Raw genomic sequence first — 24,551 nt, 5'->3', positions numbered from 1 at the left:
TTATAGTAGTTATATTCTTGTACATAGGGGGCAGTATTATAGTAGTTATATTCTTGTACATAGGAGGCAGTATTATAGTAGTTATATTCTTGTACATAGGAGGCAGTATTATAGTAGTTATATTCTTGTACATAGGAGGCAGTATTATAGTAGTTATATTCTTGTATATAGGAGGCAGTATTATAGTAGTTATATTCTTGTACATAGGGGGCAGTATTATAGTAGTTATATTCTTGTACATAGGAGCAGTATTATAGTAGTTATATTCTTGTACATAGGGGGCAGTATTATAGTAGTTATATTCTTGTACATAGGAGGCAGTATTATAGTAGTTATATTCTTGTACATAGGGAGCAGTATTATAGTAGTTATATTCTTGTACATAGGGGGCAGTATTATAGTAGTTATATTCTTGTACATAGGGGGCAGTATTATAGTAGTTATATTCGTGTACATAGGAGGCAGTATTATAGTAGTTATATTCTTGTACATAGGGGGCAGTATTCTAGTAGTTATATTCTTGTACATAGGGGGCAGTATTATAGTAGTTATATTCTTGTACATAGGGGGCAGTATTCTAGTAGTTATATTCTTGTACATAGGGAGCAGTATTATAGTAGTTATATTCTTGTACATAGGGGCAGTATTATAGTAGTTATTTCCTTGTACATAGGGGGCAGTATTATAGTAGTTATATTCTTGTACATAGGAGGCAGTATTATAGTAGTTATATTCTTGTACATAGGGGGCAGTATTATAGTAGTTATATTCTTGTACATAGGGGGCAGTATTATAGTAGTTATATTCTTGTACATAGGGGGCAGTATTATAGTAGTTATATTCTTGTACATAGGGGGCAGTATTATAGTAGTTATATTCTTGTACATAGGGGGCAGTATTATAGTAGTTATATTCTTGTACATAGGAGGCAGTATTATAGTAGTTATATTTTTGTACATAGGGGGCAGTATTATAGTAGTTATATTCTTGTACATAGGAGGCAGTATTATGGTAGTTATATTCTTGTACATAGGGGGCAGTATTATAGTAGTTATATTCTTGTACATAGGGGGCAGTATTATAGTAGTTATATTCTTGTACATAGGGGGCAGTATTATAGTAGTTATATTCTTGTACATAGGGGGCAGTATTATAGTAGTTATATTCTTGTACATAGAGGGCAGTATTATAGCAGTTATATTCTTGTACATAGGGGGCAGTATTATAGTAGTTATATTCTTGTACATAGGAGGCAGTATTATAGTAGTTATATTCTTGTACATAGGGGGCAGTATTATACTAGTTATATTCTTGTACATAGGGGCAGTATTATAGTAGTTATATTCTTGTACATAGGAGGCAGTATTATAGTAGTTATATTCTTGTACATAGGGGGCAGTATTATAGTAGTTATATTCTTGTACATAGGAGGCAGTATTATAGTAGTTATATTCTTGTACATAGGAGGCAGTATTGTAGTAGTTATATTCTTGTACATAGGAGGCAGTATTGTAGTAGTTATATTCTCGTACATAGAGGGCAGTATTATAGTAGTTATATTCTTGTACATAGGAGGCAGTATTATAGTAGTTATATTCTTGTACATAGGGAGCAGTATTATAGTAGTTATATTCTTGTACATATGGGGCAGTATTATAGTAGCTATATTCTTGTACATATGGGGCAGTATTATAGTAGCTATATTCTTGTACATAGGGGGGCAGTATTATAGTAGTTATATTCCTGTACATAGGAGCAGTATTATAGTAGTTATATTCTTGTACATAGGGGGTAGTATTATAGTAGTTATATTCTTGTACATAGGGGGCAGTATTATAGTAGTTATATTCTTGTACATAGGGGGCAGTATTATAGTAGTTATATTCCTGTACATAGGGGGCAGTATTATAGTAGTTATATTCTTGTACATAGGAGCAGTATTATAGTAGTTATATTCTTGTACATAGGGGGCAGTATTATAGTAGTTATATTCTTGTACATAGGGGGCAGTATTATAGTAGTTATATTCCTGTACATAGGGGGCAGTATTATAGTAGTTATATTCTTGTACATAGGGGGCAGTATTATAGTAGTTATATTCTTGTACATAGAGGGCAGTATTATAGTAGTTATATTCTTGTACATAGGAGGCAGTATTATAGTAGTTATATTCTTGTACATACGGAGCAGTATTATAGTAGTTATATTCTTGTACATAGGGGGCAGTATTATAGTAGTTATATTCTTGTACATAGGGGGCAGTATTATAGTAGTTATATTCCTGTACATAGGGGGCAGTATTATAGTAGTTATATTCTTGTACATAGGGGGCAGTATTATAGTAGTTATATTCTTGCACATAGGGGGCAGTATTATAGTAGTTATATTCTTGTACATAGAGGGCAGTATTATAGTAGTTATATTCTTGCACATAGGGGGCAGTATTATAGTAGTTATATTCTTGAACATAGGAGCAGTATTATAGTAGTTATATTCTTGTACATAGGGGGCAGTATTGTAGTAGTTATATTCTTGTATATAGGAGCAGTATTATAGTAGTTATATTCTTGTATATAGGAGCAGTATTACAGTAGTTATATTCATGTACATAGGGGGCAGTATTATAGTAGTTATATTCTTGTACATAGGGGGCAGTATTATAGTAGTTATATTCTTGTACATAGGGGGCAGTATTATAGTAGTTATATTCTTGTACATAGGGGGCAGTATTATAGTAGTTATATTCTTGTACATAGGGGGCAGTATTATAGTAGTTATATTCTTGTACATAGGGGGGCTGTATTATAGTAGTTATATTCTTGTACATAGGGGACAGTATATAGTAGTTATATTCTTGTACATAGGGGACAGTATTATAGTAGTTATATTCTGGTACATAGGGGCAGTATTATAGTAGTTATATTCTTGTACATAGGGGACAGTATTATAGTAGTTATATTCTTGTACATAGGAGGCAGTATTATAGTAGTTATATTCTTGTACATAAGAGCAGTATTATAGTAGTTATATTCTAGTACATAGGAGCAGTATTATAGTATTTATATTCTTGTATATAGGAGCAGTATTATAGTATTTATATTCTTGTACATAGGGGGCAGTATTATAGTAGTTATATTCTTGTATATAGGGGGCAGTATTATAGTAGTTATATTCTTGTACATAGGGGGCAGTATTATAGTAGTTATATTCTTGTACATAGGGGGCAGTATTATAGTAGTTATATTCTTGTACATAGGGGGCAGTATTATAGTAGTTATATTCTTGTATATAGGGGGCAGTATTATAGTAGTTATATTCTTGTACATAGGAGGCAGTATTATAGTAGTTATATTCTTGTATATAGGGGGCAGTATTATAGTAGTTATATTCTGGTACATAGGGGCAGTATTATAGTAGTTATATTCTTGTACATAGGGGGCAGTATTATAGTAGTTATATTCTTGTACATAGGGGGCTGTATTATAGTAGTTATATTCTTGTACATAGGAGCAGTATTATAGTAGTTATATTCTTGTACATAGGGGGCTGTATTATAGTAGTTATATTCTTGTACATAGGGGGCAGTATTATAGTAGTTATATTCTTGTACATAGGGGGCAGTATTATAGTAGTTATATTCTTGTACATAGGGGGCTGTATTATAGTAGTTATATTCTTGTACATAGGGGGCAGTATTATAGTGGTTATATTCTTGTACATAGGGGAGCAGTATTATAGTAGTTATATTCTCATACATAGGGGGCAGTATTATAGTAGTTATATTCTCATACATAGGGGGCAGTATTATAGTAGTTATATTCTTGTACATAGGGGGCTGTATTATAGTAGTTATATTCTTGTACATAGGAGCAGTATTATAGTGGTTATATTCTTGTACATAGGGCGCAGTATTATAGTAGTTATATTCTTGTACATAGGAGGCAGTATTATATTAGTTATATTCTTGTACATAGGAGGCAGTATTATAGTAGTTATATTCTGGTACATAGGGGGCAGTATTATAGTAGTTATATTCTTGTACATAGAGGGCAGTATTATAGTAGTTATATTCTTGTACATAAGAGCAGTATTATAGTAGTTATATTCTAGTACATAGGAGCAGTATTATAGTATTTATATTCTTGTATATAGGAGCAGTATTATAGTATTTATATTCTTGTACATAGGGGGCAGTATTATAGTAGTTATATTCTTGTATATAGGGGGCAGTATTATAGTAGTTATATTCTTGTACATAGGGGGCAGTATTATAGTAGTTATATTCTTGTATATAGGGGGCAGTATTATAGTAGTTATATTCTTGTACATAGGAGGCAGTATTATAGTAGTTATATTCTTGTATATAGGGGGCAGTATTATAGTAGTTATATTCTGGTACATAGGGGCAGTATTATAGTAGTTATATTCTTGTACATAGGGGGCAGTATTATAGTAGTTATATTCTTGTACATAGGGGGCTGTATTATAGTAGTTATATTCTTGTACATAGGAGCAGTATTATAGTAGTTATATTCTTGTACATAGGGGGCTGTATTATAGTAGTTATATTCTTGTACATAGGGGGCAGTATTATAGTAGTTATATTCTTGTACATAGGGGGCAGTATTATAGTAGTTATATTCTTGTACATAGGGGGCTGTATTATAGTAGTTATATTCTTGTACATAGGGGGCAGTATTATAGTGGTTATATTCTTGTACATAGGGGAGCAGTATTATAGTAGTTATATTCTCATACATAGGGGGCAGTATTATAGTAGTTATATTCTCATACATAGGGGGCAGTATTATAGTAGTTATATTCTTGTACATAGGGGGCTGTATTATAGTAGTTATATTCTTGTACATAGGAGCAGTATTATAGTGGTTATATTCTTGTACATAGGGCGCAGTATTATAGTAGTTATATTCTTGTACATAGGAGGCAGTATTATATTAGTTATATTCTTGTACATAGGAGGCAGTATTATAGTAGTTATATTCTTGTACATAGGGGGCAGTATTATAGTAGGTATATTCTTGTACATAGGGGGCAGTATTATAGTAGTTATATTCTTGTACAAAGGGGGCGGTATTATAGTAGTTATATTCTTGTACATAGGGGGCAGTATTATAGTAGTTATATTCTTGTACATATGGGGCAGTATTATAGTAGTTATATTCTTGTACATAGGGAGCAGTATTATACTAGTTATATTCTTGTACATAGGGGGCAGTATTATAGTAGTTATATTCTTGTACATAGGGGGCAGTATTATAGTAGTTATATTCTTGTACATAGGGGACAGTATTATAGTAGTTATATTCTTGTACATAGGGGACAGTATTATAGTAGTTATATTCTTGTACATAGGAGGCAGTATTATAGTAGTTATATTCTAGTACATAGGGGGCAGTATTATAGTATTTATATTCTTGTACATAGGGGGCAGTATTATAGTAGTTATATTCTTGTACATAGGGGGCAGTATTATAGTAGTTATATTCTTGTACATAGCAGCAGTATTATAGTTGTTATATTCTTGTACAGAGGCAGCAGTATTATAGTTGTTATATTCTATAGGGGGCAGTATTATAGTAGTTATATTCTTGTACATAAGGGGCAGTATTATAGTAGTTATATTCTTGTACATAGGAGCAGTATTATAGTAGTTATATTCTTGTACATAGGAGGCAGTATTCTAGTAGTTATATTCTGGTACATAGGGGGCAGTATTATAGTAGTTATATTCTTGTACATAGGGGGCAGTATTATAGTAGTTATATTCTTGTACATAGGGAGCAGTATTATAGTAGTTATATTCTTGTACATAGGGGGCAGTATTATAGTAGTTATATTCTTGTACATAGGAGGCAGTATTATAGTAGTTATATTTTTGTACATAGGGGGCAGTATTATAGTAGTTATATTCTTGTACATAGGGGGCAGTATTATAGTAGTTATATTCTTGTACATAGGGGGCAGTATTATAGTAGTTATATTCTTGTACATAGGGGGCAGTATTATAGTAGTTATATTCTTGTACATAGAGGGCAGTATTATAGTAGTTATATTCTTGTACATAGGGGGCAGTATTATAGTAGTTATATTCTTGTACATAGGAGGTAGTATTATAGTAGTTATATTCTTGTACATAGGGGGCAGTATTATAGTAGTTATATTCCTGTACATAGGGGGCAGTATTATAGTAGTTATATTCTTGTACATAGGGGGCAGTATTAAAGTAGTTATATTCTTGTACATAGGGGGCAGTATTATAGTAGTTATATTCATGTACATAGGGGGCAGTATTATAGTAGTTATATTCTTGTACATAGGAGCAGTATTATAGTAGTTATATTCTTGTACATAGGGGGCAGTATTATAATAGTTATATTCTTGTACATAGGGGGCAGTATTATAGTAGTTATATTCTTGTACATAGGAGGCAGTATTATAGTAGTCATATTCTTGTACATAGGAGGCAGTATTATAGTAGTTATATTCTTGTACATAGGGGGCAGTATTATAGTAGTTATATTCTTGTACATAGGGGGCAGTATTATAGTAGTTATATTCTTGTACATAGGGGGCAGTATTATAGTAGTTACATTCTTGTACATAGGGGGCAGTATTATAGTAGCTATATTCTTGTACATAGGAGCAGTATTATAGTAGGTATATTCTTGTACATAGGAGCAGTATTATAGTAGTTATATTCTTGTACATAGGGGGCAGTATTATAGTAGTTATATTCTTGTACATAGGAGGCAGTATTATAGTAGTTATATTCTTGTACATAGGAGCAGTATTATAGTAGTTATATTCTTGTACATAGGAGGCAGTATTATAGTAGTCATATTCTTGTACATAGGAGGCAGTATTATAGTAGTTATATTCTTGTACATTGGGGGCAGTATTATAGTAGTTATATTCTTGTACATAGGAGGCAGTATTATAGTAGTTATATTCTTGTTCATAGGGGGCAGTATTATAGTAGTTATATTCTTGTACATAGGGGGCAGTATTATAGTAGTTATATTCTTGTACATAGGGGCGGTATTACAGTACTTATATTCTTGTACATAGGAGCAGTATTATAGTAGTTATATTCTTGTACATAGGGGCAGTATTATAGTAGTTATATTCTTGTACATAGGAGGTAGTATTATAGTAGTTATATTATTGTACATAGAGGGCAGTATTATAGTAGTTATATCCTTGTACATTGGGGGCAGTATTATAGTAGTTATATTCTTGTACATAGGAGGCAGTATTATAGTAGTTATATTCTTGTACATAGGGGGCAGTATTATAGTAGTTATATTCTTGTACATAGGGGGCAGTATTATAGTAGTTATATTCTTGTACATAGGGGGCTGTATTATAGTAGTTATATTCTTGTACATAGGGGGCAGTATTATAGTAGTTATATTCTTGTACATAGGGGGCAGTATTATAGTAGTTATATTCTTGTACATAGGGGGCTGTATTATAGTAGTTATATTCTTGTACATAGGGGGCAGTATTATAGTGGTTATATTCTTGTACATAGGGGAGCAGTATTATAGTAGTTATATTCTCATACATAGGGGGCAGTATTATAGTAGTTATATTCTCATACATAGGGGGCAGTATTATAGTAGTTATATTCTTGTACATAGGGGGCTGTATTATAGTAGTTATATTCTTGTACATAGGAGCAGTATTATAGTGGTTATATTCTTGTACATAGGGCGCAGTATTATAGTAGTTATATTCTTGTACATAGGAGGCAGTATTATATTAGTTATATTCTTGTACATAGGAGGCAGTATTATAGTAGTTATATTCTTGTACATAGGGGGCAGTATTATAGTAGGTATATTCTTGTACATAGGGGGCAGTATTATAGTAGTTATATTCTTGTACAAAGGGGGCGGTATTATAGTAGTTATATTCTTGTACATAGGGGGCAGTATTATAGTAGTTATATTCTTGTACATATGGGGCAGTATTATAGTAGTTATATTCTTGTACATAGGGAGCAGTATTATACTAGTTATATTCTTGTACATAGGGGGCAGTATTATAGTAGTTATATTCTTGTACATAGGGGGCAGTATTATAGTAGTTATATTCTTGTACATAGGGGACAGTATTATAGTAGTTATATTCTTGTACATAGGGGACAGTATTATAGTAGTTATATTCTTGTACATAGGAGGCAGTATTATAGTAGTTATATTCTAGTACATAGGGGGCAGTATTATAGTATTTATATTCTTGTACATAGGGGGCAGTATTATAGTAGTTATATTCTTGTACATAGGGGGCAGTATTATAGTAGTTATATTCTTGTACATAGCAGCAGTATTATAGTTGTTATATTCTTGTACAGAGGCAGCAGTATTATAGTTGTTATATTCTATAGGGGGCAGTATTATAGTAGTTATATTCTTGTACATAAGGGGCAGTATTATAGTAGTTATATTCTTGTACATAGGAGCAGTATTATAGTAGTTATATTCTTGTACATAGGAGGCAGTATTCTAGTAGTTATATTCTGGTACATAGGGGGCAGTATTATAGTAGTTATATTCTTGTACAGAGGGGGCAGTATTATACTAGTTATATTCTTGTACATAGGGGCAGTATTATAGTAGTTATATTCTTGTACATAGGGGGCAGTATTATAGTAGTTATATTCTTGTACATAGGGGGCAGTATTATAGTAGTTATATTCTTGTACATAGGGAGCAGTATTATAGTAGTTATATTCTTGTACATAGGGGGCAGTATTATAGTAGTTATATTCTTGTACATAGGAGGCAGTATTATAGTAGTTATATTTTTGTACATAGGGGGCAGTATTATAGTAGTTATATTCTTGTACATAGGGGGCAGTATTATAGTAGTTATATTCTTGTACATAGGGGGCAGTATTATAGTAGTTATATTCTTGTACATAGGGGGCAGTATTATAGTAGTTATATTCTTGTACATAGAGGGCAGTATTATAGTAGTTATATTCTTGTACATAGGGGGCAGTATTATAGTAGTTATATTCTTGTACATAGGAGGTAGTATTATAGTAGTTATATTCTTGTACATAGGGGGCAGTATTATAGTAGTTATATTCCTGTACATAGGGGGCAGTATTATAGTAGTTATATTCTTGTACATAGGGGGCAGTATTAAAGTAGTTATATTCTTGTACATAGGGGGCAGTATTATAGTAGTTATATTCATGTACATAGGGGGCAGTATTATAGTAGTTATATTCTTGTACATAGGAGCAGTATTATAGTAGTTATATTCTTGTACATAGGGGGCAGTATTATAATAGTTATATTCTTGTACATAGGGGGCAGTATTATAGTAGTTATATTCTTGTACATAGGAGGCAGTATTATAGTAGTCATATTCTTGTACATAGGAGGCAGTATTATAGTAGTTATATTCTTGTACATAGGGGGCAGTATTATAGTAGTTATATTCTTGTACATAGGGGGCAGTATTATAGTAGCTATATTCTTGTACATAGGAGCAGTATTATAGTAGGTATATTCTTGTACATAGGAGCAGTATTATAGTAGTTATATTCTTGTACATAGGGGGCAGTATTATAGTAGTTATATTCTTGTACATAGGAGGCAGTATTATAGTAGTTATATTCTTGTACATAGGAGCAGTATTATAGTAGTTATATTCTTGTACATAGGAGGCAGTATTATAGTAGTCATATTCTTGTACATAGGAGGCAGTATTATAGTAGTTATATTCTTGTACATTGGGGGCAGTATTATAGTAGTTATATTCTTGTACATAGGAGGCAGTATTATAGTAGTTATATTCTTGTTCATAGGGGGCAGTATTATAGTAGTTATATTCTTGTACATAGGGGGCAGTATTATAGTAGTTATATTCTTGTACATAGGGGCGGTATTACAGTACTTATATTCTTGTACATAGGAGCAGTATTATAGTAGTTATATTCTTGTACATAGGGGCAGTATTATAGTAGTTATATTCTTGTACATAGGAGGTAGTATTATAGTAGTTATATTATTGTACATAGGGGGCAGTATTATAGTAGTTATATCCTTGTACATTGGGGGCAGTATTATAGTAGTTATATTCTTGTACATAGGAGGCAGTATTATAGTAGTTATATTCTTGTACATAGGGGGCAGTATTATAGTAGTTATATTCTTGTACATAGGGGGCAGTATTATAGTAGTTATATTCTTGTACATAGGGGGCAGTATTATAGTAGTTATATTCTTGTACATAGGGGGCAGTATTATAGTAGTTATATTCTTGTACATAGGGGGCAGTATTATAGTAGTTATATTCGTGTACATAGAGGGCAGTATTATAGTAGTTATATTCATGTACATAGGGGGCAGTATTATAGTAGTTATATTCTTGTACATAGGGGGTAGTATTATAGTAGTTATATTCTTGTACATAGGGGGTAGTATTATAGTAGTTATATTCTTGTACATAAGAGGCAGTATTATAGTAGTTATATTCTTGTACATAGGGGGCAGTATTATAGTAGTTATATTCTTGTACATAGAGGGCAGTATTATAGTAGTTATATTCTTGTACATAGGGGGCAGTATTATAGTAGTTATATTCTTGTACATAGGAGGCAGTATTATAGTAGTTATATTCTTGTACATAGGGGGCAGTATTATAGTAGTTATATTCTTGTACATAGGGGCAGTATTATAGTAGTTATATTCTTGTACATAGGGGGCAGTATTATAGTAGTTATATTCTTGTGCATAGGGGGCAGTATTATAGTAGTTATATTCTTGTACATAGGGGGCAGTATTATAGTAGTTATATTCTTGTACATAGGGGGCAGTATTATAGTAGTTATATTCTTGTACATAGGGGGCAGTATTATAGTAGTTATATTCTTGTACATAGGGGGCGTAGTGTTTGAGTGTTTATAAGCTGGTATAATCAGTGTTAGTTGTAATTTAGAGTGGAATTAGAAATATTTGCATTGGCTGGCTTTTCTATATATATAAAATTGACTGTCTGCGTGTCTGTCTGTCTGCGTGTCTGTCTATCTGCGTGCCTGTCTGTCTGTTTGTCCTTTATGCATTACTGCACCATTCATCTGATCGCCATGAAACTTTGGGAAGTTGTTGAGTACACTCCTGGGAAGATTATAGGCATAGTACAAATATTCTATGATAAATGGCGCGCATGCGAGCGTCGTCGACAGTTACGCCCCCCCCTCACGTAGATCGTTCGATTTCCATCGTTGCCACTAATTCTCTCACTTCCCGATGTCGCAGAAACATGAAATTTGGCACGAGCATTGATTATGTCATAAATAGGAAAAGCTAATGGGTCCCAACTCGATTATTCAATTGTAAGGGCCAAAAAATTAGCGTCCAAATTTTACGTACGGAATCTAATTTTCTCGCTTCCCAATGTCATAGAAACTTGAAATTTGGCACGAGCATTGAATATGTCATAAATAGGAAACACTAATGGGTCCCAACTCGATTATTCAATTCTATGCGCCAAAGAATTAGCGTCCAAATTTTACGTACAGAATTTAATTTTCTCGCTTCCCGGTGTCATAGAAACTTGAAATTTGGCACGAGCATTGATTATGTCATAAATAGGAAAAGTTAGGGGGGCGTGGCCAGCTACCAACATGGCAAGTCGCACTTAAGAGGAGCTCCCCAGGGGAAAAGCTAATCCTGCAAGAATCCTGACCTTAGGGTGCCATAATAGGACAAGAAAGTCTTCTAAAACCTGCTGCAGGAGGCTGGGACGGAACCGGGACTGACTACACCCGTCGAACGTACTGTGGAGCGGCGTGGACCGGCCCGGAGGTGAGACCGCGCCAACGCCCTGTCTGCTTCCCGCCGCTGCTGGCGTCCGGAGTGGCATTGCCGGAGACCTACCCCGCCTGCGAACTGATCTGAAAGGCAGAACAGCCCTTCTCCTCTCCCTCCGAAAAACAAGCCGGTGCTCGCGGAGCTGACCCGTCGGCCCGAGCTGTCCGGGCGGCCGCCTGGAACCCCCCTCCCCTCCTGCGGCTGCGGGGCGAACACTCACCGTCCCGACTGGGCGCTGCAGGGGGACACGCGATCCTCCACCTTGCGGTGCAGCCGCCTCCGAACCCCCTCCTGGACTTACCCCCCTGCCGCCGCTGTGAGCGCCTCCGCCGGAGCACCTGAGCCCGACTGCGGAAGGTGCACGAGCGATCTCTTCTTCTTCTCCTGCTGCGAATCCCCCTCCCCTCCTCTCCCGCGGCTGCGGGTCGAGCGCTCGTTGTCCCGACTGGGCGCTGCAGGGAGACAAGCGCTACTACATTTTGAGGAGCAGCCGCCTCCGAACTTCCTCCCGGACTCCCCTCCCTGCCGCCGCTGAGAGTGCCGCCGCCGAAATACCTGAGCCCGACCGCGGGGGGTACACGAGCGGCTTCCTTGCCTCCTGGTGCACACCGCTGGGGACTGAACAAACATCAACCCCTCTGCTCCTGAGCGGCCGACGGCCCTGAGACCAGACGCCTCCCGCGGGACTGGGATTTCCTGCACCCGGCTGCGCTATCTACTCGCCACCTGAGACGACCCGGCCGATCCGCGATCCGCGGAGGGCCGTGGGCTGACGGTCTGAACGGCCTGACGGACCGGCTGGCGCCCTCTCCCCGCTGCCGCGAAGACACGACGCACCGGGCCTGGTGGAACAGCCGTCCGGGCGGTCCCGTTGCCTGTTGCTGGGCTTGACGACTCCTGGGAACACGCTGCCCCCAGCCGTTTGGCGAAACAGAGACCCCTTGCTGCTGCGAAGAGGCAGAACTCTCTATTCCCCTGCCGCGGTTCGCCAGACGCGGAGCCGCCGAGAACCGTGACTCGGCTGACCGCCCGGCACTCTCACCACCGCAGTGAACGCGACTCACCACACCTGGCTGGACGCCGGGGGCAAGACGACCCGTCGACCGTGATCCGGCCCAGCGAAGCCGGCGACAAAAATCGTAAGTGGGGACAAAGGTCGGGGGACAACACCTAGCAGCGGCACGCCGCCGAGCTAGACGCCAAGTGCCCGGAGAGGAGAAGCCCGGACGGGGAAATCCCATCCCCTCCGAACTAATTTGGACTTGAGCCAGCAAAACGTAAAAGTATCCCCCCACTCTATGACTCTCCCCTCTGCGGCTCTGTTGAGACCCCCTAACCGCTACAGAGGAGACCGCTAAGACCCGACGACTATCCGATTGAGCTACCTGAACTGACCTGAGCCAAAAAATAATATCTCCCCATATTGATAACTCATCTCACCGCTACGCCAAACTCCGGAAGACGGTCGAGACCCTGTGACAGTGAGGCCCCCGGAGACCATAACAATCTAAACTCTCTATCAGAACCCTCACAAGCTACCGGATCGACTAACCAAGCCTATAAGCAAGTAATCTCAGAAATACTCACACGTTCACATCACCAAAGAAACCGCTTACGCTCTCAGTCAAACACGTTAAACAACTGCCCGTGAACATGAGCTCGCAAAAAGCGGCTCTGCGGCAGAGAGACTAAAAGAATTCTCACGCACCGAAACTCCAGATCATACCCCTCGAGCGACGCGACCCGCTCAAACAAAAGAAACCGAAGATGCATCCGGGCAGCCACCGGAAGCAACAATGCGTCAACTCCTGGAAGCAAGTCCGCCCTTACAGATAAGATAGAAGAGGTCAAGTCAGACGTAGCCCTCCTGAGACAAGATCTACAAAATATGCGCGGCAGGGTGAGGGAGATGGAGGACCGCATTTCGCATGTGGAGGACTCCCTGCGTCCAATCCCCACAACAGTTAAAAAAGCCATGAGAATAGCGGAATATTGTCAAGCAAAAACCGACGATCTTGAAAACCGTGCGCGCCGCAACAATTTACGCATAATCGGCCTACCTGAGAAGACAGAAGGCTCACAACCAGAACTCTTTGCGGAAAATTGGCTAAAATCATTGTTGGGCGAAGACACCTTCTCTACCCACTTTGCCGTGGAGAGAGCTCATCGCGTCCCGGCGAAACCACCACAGCCGGGCGCACCCCCACGCCCGTTTCTAGCAAGAATTCTTAACTGCAGAGATCGCGACGCCGCCCTGCGCCAAGCCAGATTAAAAGGCCCACTCAAACACGACAACTCAGTGATCTCTATCTTCCCTGACTTTTCTGCGGATTTGAAAAAACAAAGAGCTACCTTTATGGAGGTCAAAAAGAAACTTAGGGATAGAAATATTCCCTATTCAATGGCATACCCGGCCCGCCTGCGCATCGCCGCAGAGGGAAAAGCAGTTTTTTTACACTCTCCTACTGAAGCTCTGGAGTGGCTCAGAATGCATCCGGTGTCACCAAGAGGCGCCAATCCATGACATGTATAAATATGTATACTAAGTTGAAATGTGGCTGAGAAGCTTATTATTCCCCTGACCTACTGGTGGTGTGCCGGCCGTCCATGCCGCGGACCTGTAGCCTGGGACCTCCCGTGTCTCAACGTTACTTTAATTTAATAATTTAAGTCCACCAGACAAAGCCAGCCACCCATAGGCCACTGGGATCTTTACCCCCCAGCAAGATCAGCTACCTACAGATAGTTTGTAGCTTAAGTTTTTCATTGACTCCTGTCTTTAGATTTACCGGAACCCTAATTTGGGATTCCTACGTTCATATTCAGACAGGATGCCAATAGCCAACGGTTTAAACTGTTTTGAGACAATTGTTGTTATATGTTCTGAACTGTCTGTGCCGATGACCCCCACTGCTCTGTACTTGCAAAGTCCTTCCCCCCCCCCCCCCCCCCCAATTATAGGGGCGCCGATTGAGACCTATATTTACACCGATACCAATGTCTTTAAAATATCTTAGCTGGAACGTACCCGGTCTCGGCACAGCCCTTAAGCGCAGGAAAGTCTTCTCCTTTATTAAACAAACAAACCCCCATATCGTGTGCCTGCAGGAGACCCACCTCACCAGGGACAGGGCCGATACTCTTAAGAAGCTGTGGGTACAGTGGGCGGCCCACTCCTTTCACACCTCCTCTTCCAGAGGCGTTACATTGCTTATACACAGATCCATAAGATGGAATCCTATTAATGTCCGACCCGGAGGGTAGATCAATATTTGTGTATGCAGAAATAGATTCCAAACCCTATGTCATCTTATGTATCTATAACCCACCACACAATAACCTCTCCCTCCTTCAGACGGCTGTGACCTTCGCACACCAATACCCCTCAGTAGGAGTACTCTGTATGGGAGACTTTAACCTGGTAATGGACCCGACCAAGGACAAATTCTATGCCCTGGCCAACACAACTACAAGCACTAACTCCTCCCTCCGGCAGATAACCGAGAGCGTGGGTTGGGTCGACCTCTGGCGGTTACACCATCCTGACACCCTGGAATACACTTGCCACTCCCCCGGCCAGAACTCCCTCTCAAGAATTGACTATATATTCAGCTCCGCGGAGGTGGCAGTATATCTTTCAGATATAGCACATTGTCCGCGGGGAATATCGGACCACAGTCCCATACTCCTAACACTGAAATTTCCCCAACTCAAAATTTTGCCTATCTGGAAACTACACCCGTTTTGGCTCAAATTGTTAGGCCCAGACGACCAAACTCCGTTCCACATATCCCTCTTCTTAGATGCCCATAATAACAACACCCACCCGGCCCTGAGATGGGATACCCTTAAAGCATACCTTCGGGGGTTCCTTAAATCAGCCATTGCATATATCAAACAAACGACATCCCAGGCGGACAGAGAGATAGAAATCAAGACACTTGAGGCAGAAAAGACCTACACTGATAACCCCACGGACTCATGGCTCAGTTGTTCCCGCCTCTACAAACACCAAGTCCACGCTAAGGCCAAACGCAAATTATTCTTTGCGAAGCAATATAATTTCGAACTAGGTAACCAATCCAGCCATTTGTTAGCCAATCTGATTAAACACGAGAAACGCCTAAACACGATCCTTCAGATAAAAGATCAAAATGGTGAGGAGCTGACCGACGCCCCAGCCATCACAAATCGCTTTAAAGAATACTACGCGAACCTGTATAGCTCACCCACAAATTTTACAAAGGCAGATATTCTAGACTACCTGAGTGACCTGACCTTTCCAACATTGTCCGAAGAACAGGTAGAGTTCCTGGAGGCCCCAATCACCCTAGACGAAATACGGCAGACAATCCGAGACATGGCACCTAATACAGCCCCGGGCCCCGATGGCCTCCCGATTGAAGTGTACCGGAAATATGACGAACAACTGGCCCCGCTGCTATTAGAAACATTACAACAGGCCCAATTAGACCAATCCCTCCCACCCTCGTTCTACGGAGCATCTATTATAGTCATTTTGAAACCGGACAAAGACCCCACAGACTGTAGCTCATACCGGCCCATATCCCTGGTAAATGTCGGTGCCAAAATCCTAACAAAACTCCTGGCCACAAGACTAAATCAAGTAATCCTATCCATTATACACCCTGACCAGACCGGCTTCATGCCAGGAAAATCCACAACAATCAACATACGGAGAGTACAGACAGCAATTCAACTGGGCAAACAGTTTAACATGCCCTGGGCATTGGTCTCACTAGACATAATGAAGGCCTTCGATTCGCTGGAGTGGACTTTTCTCGAGGCCTGCCTGGTTCGCTTCGGGTTTGGCCCCCAATTCTTACAATGGGTTAAAACCATTTACAAATCGCCAAGCGCCAATGTAATAGTAAATGGCATCCCATCCACCGAGTTCCGCCTCGCAAGAGGCACCCGTCAGGGCTGCCCGCTGTCCCCGGCTCTATTTGCCATGGCCATCGAAGCCATGGCGATTCGGTTAAGAAGCACCCCTGAAGTAACCGGCATTAAATGGGCGGGCCTTGAAAGTAAAGTAGGCTTATATGCGGATGATACAATCCTATTTTTGTCAGACCCTATAACCTCCTTCTCCCACGCTATGTCCCAAATTGACAAATTTTCCCACCTATCGGGCTTACATGTCAACTGGCCCAAGTCCACGATTCTATATACAAATCTCAACCCAATAACAGACCCGTGTGTCGCCAGATGTAACCTAGCCGTGGTCTCCACATTCAAATACTTGGGAATATATATGTCCCGAAATCCAAATAACGCCATAAAAGATAATATCGACCCACTGCTCGGAAATGTCAAAAATAAACTAGAGCGATGGGCCAAATTACCGCTTTCGGTGGCTGGCCGCATAAACCTGATAAAGATGGCTATTCAACCTAAATGCCTGTATATACTACAACATATGCCAATAACTGTACCCAAACGCATCTTCCAAGCCCTCAATTCCTTCACTACATCTTTCATTTGGAACTCCACACGATCCAAGCTTAGTCTTTCGACCCTACAGAGACCGAAGGAGCGGGCTGGAATGGCGCTCCCAGACCTGCACGTATATTACCTAGCCGGACAGCTACGCAACGTCCGGAGCTGGTTCCTAGAGCGGGAAATGCCCATCGCTGACCAATACCTGGCAAAACAAGTAAAGGGTAACAACCTTTTAAATTTCCTGGAATTCCCAGAACATACCAACCCCCCCGATACACTGCCACTTCACAAACTAGCTTTAAAGGTGTGGAAGGAGGCTAAGGCCATCCAACAGTACAAAGGAGTAATGTGTGAACTTCCCTTATGGAACAATCCCGGCCTTAAGGCCCTGCAGTTGGTCCCAGACCCCCAATACTGGAGGTCTTTTGGGGTGGTGTCGGTGGGAGACGTTTATACGGACGGGAGTCTCCTCACATTTAACCAATTGCGGGAAAAAATACAGTCCCCACAACTTCAGCTGTTTAGATCCTTCCAGCTGAGGCATGCCCTGAACTCCCAATTCCCACCCACCTCCACAAACATATCCAAATACCCCACAATTGGTATCCTCAGATCCCAGGGGCCCAAGGGCCTAATCTCGGTGCTCTACACGCATCTCCTCTCAGCAAAAACCGACCATAACCTGCCCTCAGCCTACGATAGATGGAAGACTGCCATCCCGTCCTTAACACCGGAGGACTGGACGGATATATCCGAATCCCATCTCTTAGTCTCCCCTGCAGTCAACAATAAACTGATCCAGCTATATATTATCCACCAAGCATACCTCACACCCAGCCGTCTATATAAAATGGGCAACTCTTCCTCAAACTCCTGCCATAGATGCCGCCAGCCAGAAGCTAACTTCTGGCATTTGATTTGGGACTGCCCCCTGGTAAACGGATTCTGGTCTGAGATTGTATCCTTCCTAAACTCACTACTACCACCCCCCCTTAATATTGGGATGGACCCCAAGACGATCCTATTCGGCCTATTGGAGGAAGAGGAGTGGCCCCACCACACCCGCACTTTCCTACAGAAGACCTTATTCCTGGCACGTAAAACAATAGCCACTTACTGGATGGCTGCGGGAATCCCTACCATCTCATGTTGGGTTCGGTCGGTGAACACAGTAATCTCCTACGAAAAAATTATTTACCAAAACAGAGGCTGCCCAAACAAATGTCATAAAATGTGGGCTATCTGGCTGGATACCAACTCCACCTTATCTGCAGACTGAACTCCCAGACTTATGTTCCCCCCCCCCCCCCCCACACGCTCTCCTGTGCCCCCATTTACTAAGCAAATAGCAAACGCAGAGCTCTATCTCATAAGGAATCCAACCAATAGGCATGGACGGTCCAAAAGAAAAAATGTACAAGGAAAACGTTATGTTATACGTCTCAGCAAGTTATAGCACAGCATGTACCATATGCAATATCGGGTTTATTTACCACATGACTTTATCATGTACTGTGCAGATTTTCCTTAATAAAGAAAATAAAGTTAAAAAAAATAGGAAAAGTTATTGGGTACCAACTCCATTATTCAATTCTAAGCACAAAACAATTAGCGTCCAAATCGTACGTACGGAATGTAATTCTCTCACTTCCTGATATATATAAATGTCTGTCTGTCCTTTATGCATTCCTACACCATTCATCCGATCGCCATGAGACTTTGGGAAGTTGTTGAGTACACTCCTGGGAAGATTATAGGCATAGTACATTTATGCTATGATAAATGGAGCGCGTGTGCGAGCGTCGTCGACAGTTACGCCCCCCCCCCCCCCCCCAGACAAAGATCGTTTGATTTGCATCTCAAGCACGAAAGCAAAAGGCATTACGAGCAACGGGAGGCGTGTTCAACTACAAAATGATGCATCCGCCGAACGTATCACAAGACAATTCCTGGATATTGGGAATGCTGAGGTAACATGAAAGCTGCGCTGTGATTGGTTGTTATATATTATACTGCTGAGGTAACATGAAAGCTGTGCTGTGATTGGTTGTTATCTAGATACATAAAAACGAATGAATGTATGTCTGTCTGTCTTCGCAGCAACGCGCGACGGGTCAGCTAGTTTATTATAAAATTATATATGTATTTGCCTTCGGGTGGCAGTAATCTTATGCCCTGATCTCTGAGTCTCGGCTACCCATCTCACATAGATTATAGCGCCATGCCTCCATTTATCTATGAGTGCAGACAATGTGATCTGTTTTTCCTCAGGTGTCCGGAGACCTGGATCACTTGGACGCGATACTTGGTGACCTTGCTGGTTCTGACTTCTATACCAATTCTGTCAGCTCTAATGCCGGTAACATGCCGACCAAGCAGCCGGTGTTCCAGGACAATCCACCACTAGGTACGCCAGCAGTTCTCTGCTAATTGCTGTATGATAAACATTCTGCCTTTTGAGGAGCTTAAAGGTTCGTTGAACAAAAGTGAGCGATAACACCGGGGAACAATTTAAAAAAAAGTTTTTGTTGACTTTGGTTTCTTGGTATCTCTGGCTGGGAACAATCATATTTTTATCTAAATCAACCAAGTCGTCTTGTAGATATGATACCTTTTACTGGCTACAAAAATACATGATGTTACAGCAGCTACCGAACCAACGCAGGGGTCTGCTTCAGGCTTAAATGAAATGGATCCGAAGAGGCATGCATATATACACACAAACCTCTGGCAAGGCATAGACCTGGGTGGGAATAATAGTCACTGATATGGGAGTGAAGGTTTGATAGTCCCTGAATTAGTGTTAGGGGGTCACCAGGTCAGCAGTGTTATCTGTGCTGTAGATGTCCCATACCTCCCACTGACGCACACATCTTCATGAAGAGTTTAGCCCTCTATTGAAAGTGTCAAAAGTTGTTATAAATGTTTATTCCCAGATTCTTCTATGACTTAGTGAACAACTTTTGACACTTTCAATGCAGTGAGTTCTTTCAATGGAAGTCTCCAAACAAAGGCGGGACAAATATCTGTCTGGGATGATTTAGTGAATCCTGCACTGACCCTGGAGGACCCGATGACCCCGAAGATGCCGATGACCCTGGAGGTCCCTTTCAACTCTACCATTCTAGGATTCTTTGTGCTTCAAAAGGCCCAACCGATCTCCATCGCTTGGCAACGGAGCCACCCAGTCTAGAATTATAACTTTTAACTGGCAAATGGAGTGTCTGCATTCACTAAAATGCTTTGGAATTAGTAAGTCGGTCCTACCTTTGCGGATTGTGCGTTTATGGTTGACTATGCGAGTGCGAGCCTCCATGCTCGTTTTACCTACATAGCCCAAATCGCAGGGGCACGTAATAAAATATACAACAAAGGAAGTTGTGCAAGTGAACCTTTTCTTAAGAAAAGACTTTTTTCCATCAATTTCCTCAATGTGAGAGTATCGATTATAGATTCCATGGTGGGAACGGATTTGTTTACTAAAAGTACCGACAGGAATTCTCCCTACCAGTGGCTGGACGTCCGAGTCTACCAGCGGCTCGACGTCCGAGTCTACCAGCGGCTCGACGTCCGAGTCTACCAGCGGCTCGACGTCCGAGTCTACCAGCGGCTCGACGTCCGAGTCTACCAGCGGCTCGACGTCCGAGTCTACCAGCGGCTCGACGTCCGAGTCTACCAGCGGCTCGACGTCCGAGTCTACCAGCGGCTCGACGTCCGAGTCTACCAGCGGCTCGACGTCCGAGTCTACCAGCGGCTCGACGTCCGAGTCTCCCAGCGGCTCGACGTCCGAGTCTCCCAGCGGCTCGACGTCCGAGTCTCCCAGCGGCTCGATGTCCGAGTCTCCCAGCGGCTCGACGTCCGAGTCTCCCAGCGGCTCGACGTCCGAGTCTCCCAGCGGCTCGACGTCCGAGTCTCCCAGCGGCTCGACGTCCGAGTCTACCAGCGGCTCGACGTCCAGTGTCTCATTCAGCTGAAATCTCAGGGCCTACCCTTGAACTACCCTCTCTTGAAGAACATGATTGGTGAAAAACTAAGTGACAGCAATGATGAAGATGTTGAAATTGAAGATGACTTAGTTCGTAAGGGATTTGATCAGGAAGAGCTGAATGATTTGGCACGAGGTCTGGGACTATCAATAAAGGCTTCAGAACTCCGAGCAGCTAAACTGCACGAGGAAAACTTATTTGTAAAAGAAGTGAAGGCATCCTACTTTCCATTCAGATAAAATTGCATTTCTGCACTACTTTTGAAGTGGCAGTGGCTTTGTGTATTGCCGTAACATACATGGTTTAATGGGGGTATTTGGCTTAGCAGCAGCACATGTGAAAAAGACTTGGGTATACTAATAGATCATAGACTGAACATGAGTCAACAATGTGATGCAGCAGCCAAAAAGGCAAACACAATTCTGGGATGTATTAAGAGAAGCATAGAGTCTAGATCACGTGAGGTCATTATCCCCTCTACTCTTCCTTAGTCAGACCCCATCTGGAATACTGGGTCCAGTTCTGGGATGTATTAAGAGAAGCACAGAGTCTAGATCACGTGAGGTCATTATCCCCTCTACTCTTCCTTAGTCAGACCCCATCTGGAATACTGGGTCCAGTTCTGGGCACCCCACTTTATACAAGACACAGACAAACTGGAGCAAGTTCAGGGAAGAGTTCCCAAGATGGTGAGCGGTCTGCAAATCATGTCCTATGAGGAACGGGTAAAGGATCTGGGAATGTTTAGCAGAAGAGAAGGCTGAGAGGAGACTTAATAGCGGTCTACAAATATCTGAAGGGCTGTCACAGTGCAGAGGGATCAGCCCTATTCTCATCTGTACAAGGGAAGACTAGAACCCCTCTAACTGCTGCTACTTGCACACAATCTGACGTACAAAAACAATATCTCTGTAAGGACAAGATAACTAATAGAGATGAGCGAGCATGCTCGTCCGAGCATTAGCATACGCGATGTACTCGTTACTCGAGCCGAGCACCACGAGGTGCTCGAGAAAATCTTGACCCTCTCCTCCCCACCTGTCTTCAATGGAGCCGCGGCTGCTGCCGACACCCCTTTACATATAAGCCCTTCCCTGAAAAACAATAGTTTTAGTGTAAAAAAAAAACTTACCTCTCCGTTGCTGCCGTGTCCCCCGCGGGGATGAAGAACACACCTGCCGCATGTGGCTTATGTTTCCTTCATCCCCGCTAGTAAAAAGAATTCCCTGCTGCTACATCTGTCACATTCTTCAATTCCCTACCGCAGCTGTCACACATGACAGCTGCGGTAGAGGATCCTGCTGCCGCCCCCCAGGAATTAGATTTCAGGGAAGGGTTTTAAATATAAGCCCTTCCCTAAAAAAAACCTGAAAAATAGTGTCCAAAAAAATGTTGACTCACTTGCCCTTGGCTGCCGGGGCTCAGCCGCGACTTCTCCGCACCGTCCCCGGCTTGGTAGTCCTGATCTTTAATCCTAAAATGATTGTTTTCAGGGAAGGGCTGATATGTAAAGCCCTTCCATGAAAAACAATTCGGGGTGCCGGCCGCAGCCGCGGCTCCATTGAGAACAGTGCGGAGCATCGGGCACGTTGAAGAATGCTTCAGTCCCCCATTGACTTCAATGGGGTTCGTTACTTGAAACGAGCTCTCGAGCATTTTGGTGCTCGCTCATCTCTAATAAGTAAGTGAACCTCACATGTAGATGCTTGTTGATTGTACATTTTGTATGGCGGAGGCCATCCTGTATCCTTAAATATGTGAGAGAGAAAAACTGGGGGCATTTTTTTATTCAAAGGCCAAAAGTTAGTAAAATAAAATGTAAGATCCAAGTCAACGAAAATCGTGTTCCCCGGTAATCGCTCGCCAACGACAGAATGACGGATGACAATAGTGCGCGCTTCATTCATCGTTCAGACGCAACAGGACTGAATAACACCGTTGGCTCATTCACTTCTCGCTTAAACACTCGCCGCTTGTGCAGGAATGTGAAACGCTGAAGAGAAGTGAGCGATTCTTAACGATGAGTGCCAACTAATGAGCAGTGATGTCACTCGCCCGTTCACTCAGGGGGCATCCAGGCTGCCCTTCATATTTGCGTGTGAAACGCTTTTAGCACCTCAGAGGGGGCGTGGCCTAGATGCGTCTTTTAAATTTGTCAAAGTTTTGGCCCAAAGTAAAAGGAGCAAAAGGCGTTGTCAGGACGGAAGGGTCTGATATGTGCAGCAAGATGCGCCGGCGCTGCGGTGCGAGACGGGGACGCATTTGGCGCATCTTCAGCCGGCAGTAGTTTTACACTAAATTTAAGGCTGTAATAATAATTATTCTCCCATTTGTGTTTCAGTTTTTAATCAATTTCCAAAATGTCTGCTTGCTGTCAGTGAATGGGAACAATCCCGCCCAGGAGAGGGATTTGAGCTGCTGTTGTGTTCAGCTCGGGGTGGATTTCATTACTGATACACTGTAACAGACTCTCCTCTGTGGGAAGTCTGGGGTCAGGAGCTCCTCTGGATTTGTTCCTGTTCACTGATCAGTAGCAGAGGTTATTAAACAGTTGAGTAACTTCTCACAGCGCTTTAAGTGGCCGCACTCTGTAAAGAGACCTGAAATCCTGCAAGTATTAGAAAACGAGTGATCACCTCTAATTCCCCAGCGATCTGCGGCTGCAGCGGTCACATGCCGGGCGGGTGGTATTACCTCTCAGCAGTGGGAGCCATGATACTAGTCGCTGCGGCAGGTGAGCACTATGGCCTCTGATTGGCTGCAGCGGTCACATGCCGGGCGGGTGGTATTACCTCTCAGCAGTGGAAGCCGTGATACTAGTCGCTGCGGCAGGTGAGCACTATGGCCTCTGATTGGCTGCAGCGGTCACATGCCGGGCGGGTGGCATTACCTCTCAGCAGTGGGAGCCATGATGCTAGTCACTGCAGCAGGTGAGCACTATGGCCTCTGATTGGCTGCAGCGGTCACATGCCGGGCGGGTGGCATTACCTCTCAGCAGTGGGAGCCATGATACTAGTCGCTGCGGCAGGTGAGCACTATGGCCTCTGATTGGCTGCAGAGGTCACATGCCGGGCGGGTGGTATTACCTCTCAGCAGTGGAAGCCGTGATACTAGTCGCTGTGGCAGGTGAGCACTATGGCCTCTGATTGGCTGCAGAGGTCACATGTCAGTCGGCTGGCATTACCTCTCAGCAGTGGGAGCCATGATACTAGTCGCTGCAGCAGGTGAGCACTATGGCCTCTGATTG

The 24,551-nt window shown here is 42.0% G+C and overlaps 1 protein-coding gene across 3 annotated transcripts in view; it reads left to right on the top strand.

The window, feature by feature from the left end:
• Window positions 1–24,551, top strand: part of NCOA3 (nuclear receptor coactivator 3) — a 98,652-nt gene that overhangs the window by 59,379 nt on the left and 14,722 nt on the right. For all 3 annotated transcript variants that reach the window (XM_066586974.1, XM_066586975.1, XM_066586973.1), the window contains one exon: window positions 19,590–19,725. In XM_066586974.1, the coding sequence (XP_066443071.1) occupies window positions 19,590–19,725 (136 nt within the window). The remainder of the gene's footprint in view (window positions 1–19,589; window positions 19,726–24,551) is intronic.

The sequence above is a fragment of the Eleutherodactylus coqui genome, chromosome 13 (assembly GCF_035609145.1).
Source record: "Eleutherodactylus coqui strain aEleCoq1 chromosome 13, aEleCoq1.hap1, whole genome shotgun sequence".
NCBI lineage: Eukaryota > Metazoa > Chordata > Amphibia > Anura > Eleutherodactylidae > Eleutherodactylus > Eleutherodactylus coqui.
Note: the sequence above shows the minus strand (reverse complement) of the source record. Positions and strands in the feature narration are given on the sequence as shown.